The sequence below is a fragment of the Drosophila innubila genome (assembly GCF_004354385.1).
Source record: "Drosophila innubila isolate TH190305 chromosome 2R unlocalized genomic scaffold, UK_Dinn_1.0 1_C_2R, whole genome shotgun sequence".
Lineage (NCBI taxonomy): Eukaryota > Metazoa > Arthropoda > Insecta > Diptera > Drosophilidae > Drosophila > Drosophila innubila.
In genome coordinates this window covers 4340406-4358991 of record NW_022995374.1, presented here as the reverse complement: position 1 = coordinate 4358991, position 18586 = coordinate 4340406, and the positions used below count along the sequence as shown (strand labels likewise).

The 18586-nt window shown below is 35.9% G+C and overlaps 1 protein-coding gene across 1 annotated transcript; it reads left to right on the top strand.

Moving 5' to 3' along the window:
- Nucleotides 1-15328: 15328 nt before the first annotated feature.
- LOC117784368 (E3 ubiquitin-protein ligase RNF146-A) lies at nt 15329-15899 on the top strand. The gene is made up of 2 exons (XM_034622092.1): nt 15329-15669; nt 15724-15899. Exons 1-2 carry the CDS (start codon nt 15406-15408, stop codon nt 15805-15807), a joined length of 348 nt encoding a protein of 115 aa, XP_034477983.1. The 5' UTR covers nt 15329-15405; the 3' UTR covers nt 15808-15899.
- Nucleotides 15900-18586: the final 2687 nt, after the last annotated feature.

Below are 18586 nucleotides of genomic sequence, written 5' to 3'. Positions count from 1 at the left end.
GTGCAAACTGATGACGCAGCAAGCACTTGACTCGACGCCACTCGAAGCGCGACGCGACTTGAACTGACTTTGGGGCGTGCCAGCCAAAAAAAAAAAAAAAAAGAAGGAATGAAAAGGGAATTGCCCGTTTAGCGGTTTATTTTAATGGTAACAACAACACGTCAACAGTTTATGCATTTTGTCGCTTGGCAGCAGGTAAAATTTTCCTACCGTTTTCTTTTGTGTATGTTTTTCTGAAATTGCGCCACTTTCGGCTGCTGTTTACAAATTTGATTTTCGTGTTTGATTTGCTGTTTTGGGGGCAGGATGCGAATGGGGTTGGGGGGCTGTAACGGGAAGGGGTGGAAGACACACGTGTCTGCGAAATGGAAAGCCAAATGGCAGCCAATGTCTGCTGTCGACTATTTATAGTCTGACCCCAGCTAAATGAAACTGTAAATTAGACACTACGCGGAGACAAAGTGAGCGACAGCGAGGGAAGGGGACGGGGGAGGCGGGGGAGCGGTTAGACAAAGCCAGCGCATAATAATAACTGCAGTTAAGCCAAAAGCAACGCAAAGGAGAAAAATAAACTAAAGCAAAACGAGTGTAACATAATCAAAGCGGCGCCTAAAAGCAGCAGCAGGAGCAGCAGAGCCCTTGGCAGCAGCAGAGACAGCGACAGTGGCAGCGCTGCCAGCAGCGACAGCGACAGCGGCGTCGTCAACGCAGCGCAGGGGAAATGTCGCCGCATCCGGCAATGAAATGAACGCCAGTCGAACAAAAATGAACACCACACGATGTCACACACACGAGCAGAAACGAAGCGCGCGTTCGCACGAAAGCCGAACGCCGAACGCCGAACGCAGTGACGACGACGACAGCGAAACGAGTGCAAAAACCTTTGGAGCAAAGCAGCAACTTGCGCTGCGAGCTTTTTGGGACAGAAGCAGAAAAAAGCTCGCTTGCTCTGACGTCTGCGTTGGCGATGCGTGCGCAGGCTGCGCTGCCGAAGTCGCAGCCGAAGTCGCTGCCGAAGCCGAAGCAGATGATGCTGTCGTTGTTGTTGTTGATGCTGCTGCAGCAGCTGCAAAACTAGTTTGAATTTCCCCTTCGTTTAGCTGCTTGCTGCGCTGTCTCTGGCTTATCTCTGCATCTGAGTGTTTATGTGTGTGTGTGTGTTTGTGTGTGATTGTGTTTGTGTGTGTCGTTTCGTATATGACAAGTGAAGGAGAGTGGGGTTATGACGATGTCTTTGTGCTCTTCAGTTTTCGCGCACTCTTTTCATTTGCGGAGTTTTCCTTGTTGCGTGCGTCTTGCGTTGCTTTTCTTTTTGCATATCCCCACCCGGAAAATTCATCGTGCTGGATGCGACGACGTCGGTATAAAAACGCCCGCAACGCATTTCGTTGCTCATAAGTTGAAATCATTGCGTCCAGTGTGTGTCCTGTGTCCTGTGTCCTGTGTTGTCCTGTGTACTGTGCTGTGTCCTCAAGCAGTCGCAAAGTTCGTTAAGAATCTCACGCACACACACACACACAAGCACACACACACACGCACACTCACGCACTACAACATTTTGATGCTGTCAACAGAAACAAGTTTTGAAACTCAAGTGAAAACTATTAAAAACAATATAGAAAAGAACTGTAAAAACGCCAACAAAAAAAGTGCTGTTGAATAATTATTAAAAAAAATTGAAATAAATGAACACAAGCGACAATGACTGTTTTAAGATTTATCAAACGTGTTTGCACAAAACGTTATCTTTTGTACTTAAAAGTAATTAACGTAATTAGTAGGTTGTCATCAATTAATGGCGCCTTTTTTTGTTTTTTAACTAAAATTGTTAAATTATTAAACTGATTCGCACAAGTTTAAAACAGGCAATTAACAGGGCAACAGAAACGGAAACGGAACTGAACTGGGAACTGACCTTCATGTAGCACATGTAATTACCAAAGCAAGCCATACACACACACACACACACACACACACACACACACACTGACTCGTACACGGACATTTAAACCTTAAACAAATATTTATATAAAATGACAGTAAAAAAAGGCAGTTTAAAATATAATTAAAATGACATTTGACTGCAGTTGAACAGCTTTGTTAATTATGCGCGAGAATCCAGAGCAAAACATACAAACAACAACAAACAAACTGCAATAACAAAAGCGAAACGCATGAAATGTAATTTTGAAAAAAAAATTCAGAAAATGAGAGGAAATTCAATTGAAAATCATTTAATCATGAAAATATGTAAATTTGAATATTATTGCAATTGCAACTGAAACGAAGGCAGCAGCTCATTTTGAGGTAAGCAAATAAATTTTTATTCAAATTCATTACATAATATCATCAGGTCGTTAAACAATGCATTAATTATACATTTCCATTCAAATTGCAAATAACAAAACACACACACACACATACTTGCACAGCATATTATGCATATGGGTTTCGGCTCAGTTTAATCATCCATTAAAAGCAACTAACCATATTCTGGAATTTGTGCATTTGTTGTGTTGAGGCTTCATAAGCTGCAATCCTGCAATCCTGCAATCCTGCCATCCTTTGCATATTGACTGTTTTTGTTACATCAAATTGAAACATACTGGGAATTTAAATGAAAAGCAAATGAAATTTGATATTAATCACAACTATTTTAATTAAATATATTCTATGTATTTTATTATAAATTCAGACTAATTTATCAGTTATAAGATCTGCAAAAAATAATATCTGGACCCATTAATGATATCAACATATACATATTTATACTTACCTAAATCAGATTCTCCTAGTAACAAAAATCACATTAAATTCGACTAGAATTCACATAATATATGAACAAAATTATTACAGTTCCTGCATCTTCGTGGTCAGAATATTATAGAAAATTAATCTAGAAAGTTACCTAATTTTTTTCAATATTATGATTTTAAACTAAGCTTAAGAAATATTTAATTTACTATTTTTAATCAATTTTAGACTCATGCATTTTATTTCGACTAAGCAAGTTTGGAATTTTTCTGTGTTTTATTAAGAAACTATTTTAAAAGATCTTTCCTAAAGACAAATTTAAAGAAAGACAATAAAACCAGTACACTAAGTAAATTGAAATAAAATTTTTAAATTAAAAAAAGCTTTAAAATTTGGTTCGCAGTAAAATTTGAAATGATATTGGCAACAGATCAAATTGAATTGAGAACCAAATTATTTTTTTGGGAGAGTACTCAAATTTAAAATTTGAATAAGTACTCGAATTTCCATTGACTCATATTATTTAATGTTATTTTAAACAATGTTCTTGCTTCACATTGGTTAATCGAGGTAAGCCAAAAAGCTTACCGATCTTTCTGTTTAAGCAAAAAAAAAAACGAAAAACTAAAATGAACTGCACGAAATGTAATTGAAAACTTTTTAATTCACATTCAATTAAAAATCGTTTGATACATGTCGCAATTGCATTAAAATGTTTGCAAACACAACGTTCGTTGAATAAAAAATGTCAATCAATTAATAGAGAAATAATACAAATATAAACTATATAATACAAATTAACTATATGGTATTTATTGTATTTAAAAATATGACGGCTCATTTGGCCCGACTGAACAAATGAATGATATTAATAATGTGAATATGTGCAACACTTTCAGTTGCCAGAGTGTCTGCATATAATCATGAATACTTATTTTGTGTACTTGTATTTTAAATTAATTAAATACAACAGCGCAACATTAACAAAAGATATTTCCATGTTGTTTTTTTTTTTTGTATGTGTTTAAAACGGAAGCGGAAGTTGCAGTGAGAAAAGAATGGAGAACGAAAGAGAGGGTCACACATATGAAGTTGGAGAAAAGAAAAGCAATAACAGCTACAGCTGCAATCAGGTATTTTCCATTAGAAAAAGTCACACACGGAAAAGAAGGAAAAGAAAATGCTGGAGAAAATTCCAGTGCAGCACTTTAAATTCCAATTAAAAGGAAAATGTGAATAATTGCAAAAAGTGCTTAGTAATGCAGCGAGTCTAAGTATATGTGTTTGTATGTAATAGAGAGAGAGAGTGTGTGTATGTGTGTGTGTTCGAAAGTCGATGGCTTTAACGGCAGCTGCTGCAAAAAGCCTGGTTTCAGCTTGGCTTAATTGCATTTTAGTTGCCGAGCTGATGCCACATGCACCACAACTACAACTACAACTACAACTACAAATACAAACAACAGCGGCAGCTTCTAAGCACTCACTCACACACACACACTCACACACACACACTCACACTTATGCAGGCATCCACATATCGCACTTGACTGCCATAAGCCTCAACGCGCGCTCTCTGGTTGTTGATTTGGCGCCTTTTGCCAACTGCCACAACTGAGAACTGAGAACTAAGAACTAAGGATTGAGCATTGAGCATTAAGGATTGAGGATTGAGGATAGAGAATCGCAAAACTGAGGACTGAGAAATGCTTGCTGCTACAGCTACTGCATTTTCCGCTGACATTTTCGTTTATTTTCCGATTTCCCTTTATGCCAAATGCCGTTGCACGGCTTCCGCTTATGGCATGCCTCCATCTCCATCTCCTCTTCTCTCTCTTTCTTTCGCACCCTCTCTCACTCTCGCCACCCTCGCTAGCTAAATGTGTTACTATGCTTGGTCTCAAATCAGCTTCCGTCACATGCCAAGCGGCAAAAATAAACAGCATGTGGAACATAAAAAAGGCAGCAAAAAAAATAGTTAACAACGGCATGGCAGACAAATTAATACCCTACTTTTGACTGTGTACGAATCTTAGACAGAAACTATCGTAACTTTAATAGAACTAACAAACTTTACTTTCTGCATATTTCTTTGTTAATACTGATATCTAAAATATAGTATATAGCTTATATAGTAATATAAGATGTAAATTAAATTTTATAATGATCTGCAAAATTTGTTGTAGATGAAAGCTTAAAGAATGATATGTTTAAGTCTTTTTTATGCTATAAATGATATGTAGATCTGATAAAAAAGAGCATATATGTAAATTAAATTTTATTATGATCTGCAAAATTTGTGGTAGATGAAAGTTAAAAGGAAAATACGTTTAAGTCTTTGTTGTGCTATAAATAATATGGAGATCTGATAAAAAAGCGCATATATTTCCAATTTCAAAGGAATATCAAGTATTTCTTTAGCTGCTTCTAAAGTCTATAAATTAGTTATTAAAAAAAGTCTAACTCTTATTAAATATTTTAGCTTTCCCTCGGTTTAGATAAATATTGTAAAGATCTTGAATACACAGGCTTTCCGCTAATTCTTATCAATATCTATTTTTTATCATTAAAATTATAGTTTTATTTTTTTTGTACACATCTTCATGACACAAGAGCACAACTTTTTGGTTAGAGTATGGGAAAGCGGAAACACACAACTGTAGCTTCAGTGAAAGGAGCAGTTCAGAAACACTGTCGCTCGTTAAAGTTTGCCTTTCGTCCTGGCTGTGGGTCCTGCTGCTGGTGCTTCTCTTGGTCTTCGTCCTGGTCCTGCACTGGCAGCGATAAAGTGCAAATTTTGTTAATTATTCGTGCGTTGCCACCAGTTTCGACTCGACTCGACTCGTTCTGTTGGCCCAGACTTGAAACGAGTGCGCAAACTTTTTGGCATAATTGCCACAATTTTTGCAGGATATGTCTGCCAGCCTGCCAGTCCACTTTTCCGCTCTACACTGTGTTTTTTTTTTTTTTTTAATAGGAGAAGAGAGCATCAATAAGAACGCATTTTCTTGTTGCGAACTTGGTGGCGTTTTTAAGGATCTCTAAAAACCGATTCTGACGCGTTGTATTTGCCACAGCAATTACACTTGATTTCATTTCAATTATTTACCAACGAAGTTCTCGTTCTCGTTCTCGACCAAGCAAATTTACACGGTTTTTATTATTTGTTGTGCCACACAAGAACTAAAGTCAGCTGCATGTGGCAGTGTTTGGTCATGTGTGTGGCATTTGGAGAATTTTCAGTTAACTTGCTGAGCTTGTGTCAAGCATAGTTGACATGGCTATCCGCTGAGATTTGCGCTTTGTAAATTCATTCGCCTCGCATTGCAGCGTATTCACAGTCTCTAAGCAGATCCCCTATGCACACACACACACACACACACACACACACACATAGTACAATCGCACACACAGGCGACATGACCAACAATTACACACACACAAGCTCTGCATAAATTATGCACTGCAGCGCAGAGTAGCAGAAAATATTAACTGCAACGTGGCAGCGTACAACGTACAACAACTTGGCACATCCTTCGTGCCACCACGTTGTGCCACCTACCTGTGTCCGTTGCCAGGTGGCAGCCAAACAAACCGCACACCGTGTGGCGGCCTCTGTGGTTGCAAGCAACGTCAGTGTCTCCATACAACATTTTCCAGTTGCTCGTAGAGGGTATCTCAGCTATAACATGTTCCATTTACTTAAGCAGTTAAACGAATTCTGCTCATGATATAACATGTTTTGTGTGATGTTATTTATTTTATTGCCAGTGATAAATGTTAGAGTTTTTTTTGGAATTTTATTTCATTTAATAAACATATTTCACTTTAAAAATATGTTAGATATAATATAAAAGCGTAAATGCGAGGCAAAAGGAATATAATCATTTATTAAGCTAAATTTATTCTGCTTCTTTATAAGCTAAAAAAAACTCTGCTAAAAGTATTTTGACAAAAGAATAAATAATGTTACAGTTGAAATGTCTTATTTACACATTTTTTCTTAAGTGCATATATTAACCAAATAGGAGTTATCAATAGTTTTTTTATTAGTTGAATAAATCACAATCTCCAAGATGCTACAAAATACATGCATAACATATGTTAAGTTAACATTTCAATGTTGCTAATGCTTTAATGCATAACATATGTTAAGTTAACATTTCAATGTTGTTCTCTGTTAATTTTTCTCATACTTCTGCAATCCACGATTTCTTCGCTTTTATTTGCCTTTGTAAATTTCACCAGCTCCAAAATTCTTGTAAACAGAATTTCAAATATGTGAATAACCAAGTTGTAATTTTTTAAATAATTTTTTTAATTATTAACTCAGCTTCAATGTGAGTTAACATAATTATGTTAATGTGAGTGTAAATTTGTTACTGTTTTCTTGTTTTTTTTTGAAAGAAAGAGCATATAATATTCGGTGTACAGTTTTGCACTGACTACCCAGTTTGTATGTGTATGTGTGTGTGAGTGTGTGTGTGTGTGTGTGTATGTACACAGCAACTACTTTTTAGAGCTGATACAGCAATTTATTTCGTTAGTCAGTTGCTAGCTTTGCATTGCATACTTGCAGTACACACACATACACACTCACACACTCACACACACACACACACATTTAGCGGAATAAGCGACTTAGCATAAAGTGGTTTTTGGCTTGGCTTTTGGCTTTGCATTTGACATTTCTTGGGCCAACACACAAAGTTTGGCAATTTGTATACGAGAAATTGCAAGGCTGTGGCAAGATGAGAGGGAGATGGCAGATAAACGAGGAGTTGCACTACAGTTGACTTGCAGCCAAACAACAAATTCACGCTAAATTGATGCTATTACAATTATTTTTAAAATGCGACAAATAAAGTGATTGAAATATTTATTTCAATGAAAATATAAAGTTAAAATTCCATAGTTTGATTTTGTTCTTTGTTTTAGCTAAAATTGTGTAAGAATTTATTGAATTCGTTTAAATATCTGCCAACTAATACTATTGATAGTATGGAATATGAATTGTGAATCAAATGCCTGCAGCACTTTCAATTGCCTAATAAGTTATATTAATTGCATTAGTTTAATGGCATTAAAACGTAAAGTGCATTCCATAAATTCAGCTTTTCAGCTAAGCCTCAACTAATTTTGCATTTATGTGCAGTATTTCTCTCTCTGTCACTGCCAATCTATCTGTCTCTCTTGCAGTTTGTTTGCTTTGCTTTTGGTTGGCAGTTGAGTCTTGAGTGTTCTGCCATGTTGGCAATATAAATTGCATTTCAGTTCAGTTCTCTGGCTCATTCTCAACGTGATGAAGCTGCTGTCAGTGTGTTATGATTGCAAATAAATATATGACTCTGAGTGCGAGTACGAGTACGAGTACGAGTACTCGAATGTGAATGTGAATATGACTCTGACTGTGAGCTATTCGCAGTTCTTGCAGCTGATTTTTTCTGTTGCATTGTGGCAAAACGATCTCATTAGCAAATCATTTGTCATGCATTTTCTGCTTTTCTTTTTTGCACCTCTGCCAAAGCAGCGAAATTGAATTTTCTTTAAGCTGAATGAAAACTGCGCTGTAAGCAGCTAACAAAGCCAACAACTTTTTGGCCAAAAATAAAGAAGCGAATAAGCTAAAAACGTCGAGCTGCCTGGCATTACAACGGGTTCATTTTCAAGCTGAAAGAATCTGCACCACCTTCCATTCCCTCTCTTTCTCTCTCTCTCTCTCTCTCTCTCTCTCTCTCTCTCTCTCTCTCTGTCTCTGTCTCGCTGCCTGCGGCAACAAGCGATAATAAAGTAAACTCTGCTTACAGCTCAAGTGCAATGGCAATTGTATTCGTTTTGCTACTTGGCATAACTACAGTACCGCCAACAAGTATTCTGCCTGCCTGCCTGGCAAAGTACACTCCATTTTATAAGCAACTGTAAGCAAAGTTAAGTAATCCGCGTAGAGTCTCTCGCTCTCGCTCATTTCCACAATTAGAAGCAAGCTTGCAACAACTGCAACAAAAACGCGCCCAAAAATGTTGCACAACTTTAACAAAATGTTGAGCTTTTGTTTTTGCCGCGTCGCCAGCTAAAAAATGTTGCCACGAAAAAGCTACGAGTATATACTACACCTTACTTAGTTTATTTTATATAATTTCTTCTCTTTTTTTATTGCTTATTGTTGCTGTTGTTGTTGTTGTTGCATTTTGGGGCTGCTCTTGACGTCGTCCTTGTTGAGTTCGAGCTCTCAACGTAGCTGTGGCATGCTTGGAATTTGCTTTGCTTTATGCTTTACTTTATACTCTCTTCCCAGCATCTTTTCATCTCCTCATCTCCTCATCTCGTCATCTTTTAGTTCCCTTTGTATTTCTTTGCTTTTTTTTTGGGCATACTCGTAAGTGCACCTTATTTCATTCATTTTTTCTGTTTCTTTTGCATTATAAAAGGCAGGAATTAATGCATAGAGCTCAGCTGAATAGCATGCCTCTGGAATAGGTCCTTTCGTCGCATCCTAGGCGACTGTCCTCAAAAATTTGTGGCGCCTCGCAATTCTCAAATGCAAAGTGTCTGCTGTCAGTTTCGTACTTTTTCATTTATTGTTTAAGTTTTAAGTGAAGCGTCCAGAATATAAAACAACAATTTTCCCATTTAAATAAAATTGCACTATTTCACAAGAAAACAAGTGAATAGATTTCCACTTAAATTACATGACAAACAAGTCAGTAACTAAGCAGTTTATATAATTACTTTCTTTTTGAATAAATTTAAAAAAAATTGGAGTATATAATTTAATAATTAAATTATATTCTTCACTTGATATAAATTATTCGTGGTGTAAACGTTAGGTTTAAGAATAAAATGTCTGCATATCAAACTCAATAATAAAATACAGATTGATACAATTGAAATTAACTAAAATATATTTTAAATATCAGTTGTTGATTATTCATTTCATTTAAATTATGTTTGCAGTCAGGAATTTAATAATGCAAACAAATAATATTAATTAAAGAAATTGATAATATTTAGTGTTTGACAAGCTCTGAAATGTATCATTTATTATTGTTGTCCAGTGATTTATTCGCAATGAAAGCACAGCTGAAATCAGATTTAAGTTTTGCTATTTCAACTGGAAAGAATGGAGCATTTTATGCAAAAAAAAGGATCCCATCAATATATACTCGTATTCCTTATCATTTACGAGCAAAGCAATCGCAAATCGTTTCGTTTTGCATAATGGTATTGGGAAAAATTATTCGGCTATTTTGAAATTTGCACAAAGTTTGGCTTGAGCTGGGAGTCAGTCCTGTTGTCCCATTGTCTCGATGTCCTTGCGGGAACAGGCCAAAGTTTAGCCAGTCATGTCATTTGCATAGTTTTGCCAAGACGCATCCTTTTGCCGGAAAGCTGCGGAAGATGGGAAGTTGGCCAATCCTGCCGGATGCTGTTGCTGTTGTCAACAATCTTTTATGTGCCTATTGGCAAAATATATATTCGAGACTCAGGAGAGGTTGAAATTCAATTGTCAAACTGTGAAGATATCACAGGCTTTCCACTTGAGTGCTCGATGAAAAGTTGCTAGCAAGGCAGCAACAACATGCATAAAAATTGTTTGTTTAATTTATTAGAAGCTAAACAAATTGCTTAGGTTGTTAATGCGACCGCATGGAATGCACAGATATATAACTAGATAAATGAGGCAAATAGACAGCAAGCGGAAAATCGGTAGACAAATTAGCTAAAATGAAGTTGCATTTGCAGTTGATGATTTATGGCCAAGACAATGGCCAATATGTGGGTCGTTGCACAACAACAACAAGTACAACAAACAACAACAAACAAACAGGCAGCGAAACAATGCAACTAAATGTGCAACCTACTTTTCAATTAGGAGACAGGTCCAACCGCAGCGTGCAGCTTGCAACGTGCAGCGAGCAGCAAAGTCTTTTCTACACTGAAAAAAAAAACCAAATTCTAAAATCAAGAACAATTAAATTAAATATTTTTTTTCTTCCAATAGGACCATTTTACGACCATATTACTTACACTTAGGGCCGGTTTTTCAATGTCTATTTAACCATAACTATGATAACCATACAACAGATATTTTGACGTAAAGTGTGTAGAAATCAATGTCAAATTTAAAATTATCTACTTTATAAAATTTAAGGAGATATTGAAAAACCTGCCTTAAGAATATTAATCTAAAAAATCAAAGTTCTTTATAAAAGAATAAAAATCTTAAGTTGTTAGGAAAGTATAAATATGTACTATTTCATATAGAACAAGTAATGGACTCGTGGCGCTCTGGTTAGAGATCCCGCTTCAGCGGCGAAGCAGTAGGCGGCGGTTCGAATCCCACTCGTAGCCAATTAAAAAATAACATTTATGAAATTACTGAAACTTAATAAAGTGTGTATAAGCCCGTATATTAAAAAAAAATTGTTATGTATTAATTAAAATTTTTTTTTTTAAATTTTTTATAAGAAAATTTATTCTTGACAAAAGAACTTGGTCTTATTTGAAATGTTCTTAAAACCAAGATGTGTTTTTTTATTAATATAGGAATTTTATGTTCTCGACGCATTTGTTCTTGATTTTAGAACATTTTTTTTATCAGTGTAGGAGCAGGAACAAAGCGACCTCGCACGACAATGGACCCAGGGCCCAATGTGGCTGACTGCATTTAGCTGAATTACAGCTGCTTTTTTTTCCCACACACACACGCACACACACACACACGCATACACACGCATACACTCAGGCATATAAATACTTAGGTGGCACACACGTGAGGCAACTGACACCGCACACATCCTGTCGCCGTCCTGTTTGCGGGCATAGAGTGCAGTGAAGTGAACTGCACTGAGACAAAGTGGGTGAAGGCCCTGCACATGTCTAAGGACGAGTCGCCTTTTATGCCATTGTCTGCATTTAGCAGTGCGTCTCAGTGTCCATAATGTGGCAAGCACCAAAGGGGAAGGGCAGGGGAGAGTGCAGGCCACTCAATGCCACCCCCAAGTGGGCTACAAGCACCCAAAGAGTACTCCAAGCCAAAGGCCAAACTGAAAAGCCAAACAGAATGCTGCATTAGCAGTCGGTTCAGCTAAAGATGCAACTAAAGGTGCAACAGCAAGTTGAGGGGGAAGGGAGGGCAGGAGTGGAGTGCAGCAGCATTCAAATGGGCGTGCAAATTAAATGATATTTTCATAATTTTCTTGACTTGACTGCTAATTAGCTGTACATTTAGCTGGAAAATGCACAGCACTAACTTCAACTAATTGCTAAATAAACTGAAATAGCACTGAGAAATTAAAATTTAGAACTGGCCAACTGGCAACTGAAAAGTGACTTTCTCAGCGACTGCTCATTTAATTAGAAGCCCAGCAAAATGATAACATTGTTTTTTATTTTTATTTTCATTGAAATTGCAGCTAGTTTCAGCTGGAAAATCTGACTAAGCCTTGACGCATCCGTTTTTAGATGCCTTTGGCTTTGGTTTTGCATTTGCTTTTGCCTTTTCCCTATCCGTTTCCGCTTCCGCTCGGTACCATCCCTTTGAAATATTAACCCACTAATGCCGCTGACTCCAGGGCATGATTCATTTAGCGTCACGTTAACCCATTAAGCACACGATACATCTGTGGTGTTTTGCGTTGTTCTGTTTGTTGTTGCTGTTGTTGTTGTTGTCGTTGTTGTTGTTGCTGCTGCTGTTGTCGTGGCATAAATGCACAAAAAGCTTAACATAAATGAGGACAACGCCAACGTTGCCAGTGTGTCCGGTTACAAAGCTCATTAGCGCCATCTAGCGTGCCTGCAGCGTACTTAAGCGGAAATATTAGAACATTGCGCTACATTCAGAAAAATGTGAGAAAGCCAGATAAGGAAAGAGGGAAATATATATTTTTATTAAAAAAAATTGTCAAAAGAGATTTCTAAAGCAAAGCCCGGCAAATTCCTCGTATCTCAGGGATTACAATAGTTAAGTCCCAGGAAATGCTGGCGGCATAATTCCCATAATCATAATGAGATTATCAACTTTGCATTTAAATTTAAATTCAAATACAATTTAATATTTTATTAGCATATTCATAATCAAAACTTTTTACACAAAAATGTATGCTTTATTTTGAAAACTGCAAAAAAATATAAACCTCTATCAAAAAAAAAAAAAAAAAAAATAACATGCCAATTGATGGTTATAAACGTTTGTCATGAATAAATTTAATTAAAATATAATTAATTCTTCAGTTTTTTGCATTAATTATTTTAATTTGAATTAAAAACTGAAGATAAAAATAATTCGACTTCAACTAAAAATTAACTAGTAAAGTTGATTTTGTAATGATATTAAAATATATGATGAAAAATATTAAACATTGAGATTAGATTATAATTTTATTGAATGAATTATTTCGTATTTATCAATTAGTGTATAAATTAATATTGTGTTGTTCTTTAGATATTAAGAGTATAATAATCAAACGAAATACCGAGAAACAATGTCGAATATTGTAAATGTTTTCAATCAAAATCAGACCTGAGAATGTAAGAAGTAAAGTATTTTCAAAACTATTTGATTGATTTGGCTGAAACTCAAAACTCTTGCTAATTCTTCGAGTAAATAATTGAATATCGCTTTTGAATGAGGCTAAATCAAGGGAGACAAGGGATGAAGAGCGGGCAGAGTTAACTTCCTTAACTTTAAAAGCAAACTGCGGAGATTGATGTTGTTTATCTTTTGAGCTGATGGAAAAGTTTTGCAGTTGGCATTTAACTACCTGCAACAAATTTGAGAACAGTGCGCGTGAAATGTGTTTTAACAATTTGCGAGCCATTTATAAGGATAATTAAAGAAACTCTCGCAAATTAATTTAACTTGAAATTTAACAAACTGCACAACTTCGGAACTTTGCGGACGAACACAAATTAACAATTACTTGTGCAACAAAATGTACAAAAATACAAATAAAAAAAACATTTTTACTCAACTTAAACAATAAACAATCAACATGAATTCAATGGAGGAGAGAGAGAGAGAGAGGGGAGATAAAGAAGAGAGGCAGCTGAATGCAACTGGCAACTTTTTAATCAAGTTGTGCATGCAAATCACGTGAATGTCCATGTTTGGCTTGTTTATATGGCCAAGTAATTGGCCAGATCGAGGCGTTAATAATACTCGATGTGTGTGTGGCATGTTAAATTACAAAGCAGTGACAGAAGGCGCACAGCTGACGTCAGTGATTCAATTTGTCAGCTTGTTAACAGGACGAGGCGAGACAGGACGAGGACGGGGATGGGGACAGGATAAGAAATTATGTGACTTTTAACGCTTGCTCAACGCGCAGACGAGCAGTTTGAACTTAATTAAAAACCTTGTAGAAATAAACGCCATCGTTGTCGTTCTCAGTCTCAGTCTCAGTGTCATTCTCATTCTCAATCTCATTCTTAATCTGGTTGTCCTTGTGCCTTCGTCCTGTCATCCGTTACTCGCTGACGTACCAAAAGTAGTTGTTAAGTTCGATTTATATCGCGTCTGCTCTGCGGTTCCTTGTCTCAAAGTGCAAAGCGCTGTTGCCCTCCAACTCCTCGTTCACATTCTCATTGCGAATGTTGCGAAAAATGTTGGCCAAGTCAAGGATGAGCCTTAGAAGTTGCAATATATGGCAAACACTTAGCAGACACTCCCCCCCACTGATAAAAAAAAAGAGGGACAGGGACAACGTCTAATTGAGTTGTACAAGGCTACTACTAATTGCATTCGATGCTTGCCGCTTCAGTTGAGGTGGCGTTGATATAATTTAATTTTATTGCAGCAGCGTTGAGAGGACAACGACATCCCTGGGCTTCCCTGGGCAACCCAAGGTGTGTCGCAGTTTGTGCCAGTTGGCAATTTATGGACAACAGTTTTAATTAAAATCTAATCGCTGAAACCAGGGACTGCAAATAATAGTTATGAATTTAAAAAAAATTGACAACGTAAAAACTTTTATAAACAAATTGAATAATAAATATTATCTTTGATTTTTGTATAACAAATTAAAAACAATTATTAATTTCAATTTGTATTATATAAATCAAAAATAAAAATTATTTGTCAATTTTTATTATAAAATTTGATAAATAAAAATTCAGTGTAAATATCAATACCTTAAACATTCTTAATATACGTTCTATAAGGTCGTATCATATGAATAGTATTGAGTCACACTTTATAAATATTTTTAGATTGCGGAAATACGCCACTTGGGTCAAAGGTTATTTACACTCCATTTTTATTCAATTTTTAATAAATAAAATAATTTTTATTTTTGATTTTTATAATAAAAATTGAAATTAATAATTATAATTAATTCTTAAGTTAAAAATTGAAATTAATAATTATTTTTAAATTTTTAAAATAAATGTTGAAATTAATTGTTATTTTTCAACTGTTTTATAAAAATCAGCAAATAATTTGTATTTCATAACTTTTAATTAAAAATTATAACTGTTACAGTCCCTGGTTGAATCACAATCAACTTATGCTCTAACTCTCACAGTCTCAGCTCTGTCATGTTTAGTTAAATTGAAATTTTTGTTTTAGTCACAATTACACAATTTCTGTTCTCACACACACACACTACAATTTTTTCACCTTTATAAGAGATAAATTCATACAAAAAATAGACCATGCAGCTAAAATGCAACAGCAGCGACAAAAGTGGCAAGGACATCAAGAATGCCCAGGACAAGAACTGCCACAAAAAACTGTCCGTCGATGTGGAGATCTGTGCCTTTTGCCTGGACACCAAGCGTGATCCTGTCCAGCTGGAGTGCAAGCACTCCTATTGCCGAACTTGCCTGGAATTGTATTGTCAGGCTCGCAGCTGGCAGGCGAATCGTTGTCCCCTCTGTCGCTGCACCTTGGGACCGCAGCCAATTCAGAGGCGGAACGTAAGTTGTTCTGTTAAATCGTATACTTACTGTACTCCTTACTGCATCCTGTAGAATTGGCGGCTCAAGATCATGCTGTTGCTGGTACTTGTTTTGCTCAGTTATGGACCATTTCATTTGCTGCTAAACTATTGGTAGTATCAGACGACCTATTCAACTCATAAACTCACTTGGAAGTTCGTATTCGCATCTGAATAAACCCGTATATATATTTGAATGCATAGATTTTATCGTTGGCATTTCAATTATAACTTTTCTTGCATTAACGAGAAAAGTGCCGAGTTAAAATCGCAGTGCACTTACCTGCTGGTTCATTGTACTCAAACTTTGCTCTATGAAATATCTTTCAGACTGTGTGTTTGTGTGTGTGTGTGTGTGTGTGTGCGAGTGTGTGTGTGTGTGAATTGTGTCATAAAACTGACTTTAAATGGTTTGCCTTATCTGTCCTGCATATAACCGCAATTGAATTAACGCCTCATCTGCATTCTTTTTGCTGTTTTTAATTGCATACTTTGAGGCACACCGTGAACCGTTACTCATACGCCACGTTGTTCGCCCTCCAAATAAACGCCAATTGCATGTATGGGAATGCATTGAATTTTAATGCAATTTTCTACATGAATAAATCCATCAAAATGCGAAATGGCTGATGCCCATCTGGCCAGAGTTACACATTTTTTATAAAATATGGTTTCAATATGCAAAAAGTAAATCTAAACTATAACTGATAACCATATGAAGCAAGCTGACTGGACTACAAAGATACCCTTTATATAGAAAGATGTATTGTAGTCATAACCAGACCATAATAACACCGAAACCGGTACTGGAACCTTTAACCGAAACTAACCGTTTCATTTTTAGTACCGGAACTGAAACCGTAACCGAAATAAGTTTTCTGTCAAGAACCAAATACCGAAACGTTTCTACCGATACGGTTGTGGTAAAGTTGCTAGCCTAAAGAGTTGTCCAACTTCCAACTGTCATAACTTCATCAAAACTGAATAGATTTTCAAGTGGAATGTCATTTTGATCATGGTTTGAATTCTAAATTCATTCTGTATTTAAATTTTGTTCATTAAGAAAATTTAATTATTTTCGACCAAGATTCGATTTCGATGCTAAGGGTCCCCCCTTTGAAATTTCGAAAATTCAAAATTTTAAATCTCAAGTTTTCACTTTTAATCAACTCCTTATATCGTAATAAGTATATAACTACACTTTAAACTTGATTCTGAGACCTTTCATTTTTTTGTATAAAATCATGAAGTATTGGATAAAAATTTTGACTTGTAAAGTGGTTGAATCCGAAGTCTGACCAACTTCAAACTGCCATAACTTGATCAAAACTGAAACGATTTTAAAGCGGAATGTCATTTTGATCATGATTTGGCCTTTAAATTGATTCTGCATTTAAATTTTTATCATCTAGAAAATTTGATATTTTTTCGTTTCTAAGTCATCTAACATCCAATTTTCCATACCTACCCCTTGACATTTTTTCAAAAACTTTGATCCCTCATAACTTCATCAAAAATTAACCGATTTTCAAGTGGAATGTCATTTTGATCATGATTTGGCCTTTTAATTGATTCTGCATTTAAATTTTTATCATCTAGAAATTTTGATATTTTTTCGTTTCTAAGTCATCTAACATCCAATTTTCCATACCTACCCCTTGACATTTTTTCAAAAACTTTGATCCCTCATAACTTCATCAAAAATTAACCGATTTTCAAGTGGAATGTCATTTTGATCATGATTTGGCCTTTAAATTGACTCTGCATTTAAATTTTTATCATCTAGAAAATTTGATATTTTTTCGTTTCTAAGTCATCTAACATCCAATTTTCCATACCTACCCCTTGACAGTTTTTCAAAAACTTTGATCCCTCATAACTTCATCAAAAATTAACCGATTTTCAAGCGGAACGTCATTTTGATCATGATTTGGTCTCTAAAATTATTCTGCATTTAAATAATTATCATCTAGAAAATTTGATATTTTTTTGATTTTAAGCCATCTAACATCAAATTATCCATACCTATCCATACATACGACTTGTAAAGTGGTTAAATCCGAAGTCTGACCAACTTCAAACTACTATAACTTGATCAAAACTGAACCGATTTTTAAGCGGAATGTCATTTTAATCATTATTTGCCATTTTAATTCATTCTGCATTCAAACATTTTTAAATTCGTTCAAAAAAAATTTTTGGCCCTAGTTTAGTCAGTTTGAGTGGGCCAGTTCTTTGTCCTTGCTTACAGGGTATTAACATGCAGGAAAACATACACATATCGCCTGATCCATATTCATATCAATATTGTATTCGTTTGAAGCAGTAAATCAAAATACGGCAAGAGAAAAACTTTGGCCAGCTTTAAAGTGCAACATTTACAATTAAATTGTGAGTTGGCAAAAAGTGGCAAGAGCTCGCGGAAAAGCTGCCACAAAATGTATTTGAAAATGATTTTGAGCTCGCGTTGTTCGTCGTAGTTGTTGTTGCTGTTGTTGCTGTTTTTCAGCCTGTTTGTTGACTGTTGTGTGGCCATAATATCGGCACAGTCAGCACACCCTATGAGCAACCAGCCACATTTCCCTGTGGCAACTCCCCCTCAGTTACAGTTACAGTTACAGCTACAGTTGTAGTTGCAGTTAGTTGCAGTTGCAGCCACAACCACATGGCACAAACAAAACAATATGGCAAAGTGCGGTGAACGCTTTTCGATTTTGTTATTTTGATTGCTCGTTTGGCTCTGGTTGCGGCAACCCGCATTGTTGTTGTTGTTGCCGTTGTCTGTGCAGCATTTGTGCCGCTTGCATAGATTTTGATAGCGCGATATAAACACCTGAGCATGTAACCAAATATTTGCGCTTTGCATGCCAAGCAGCCAACTAAACTAAACTAAACAG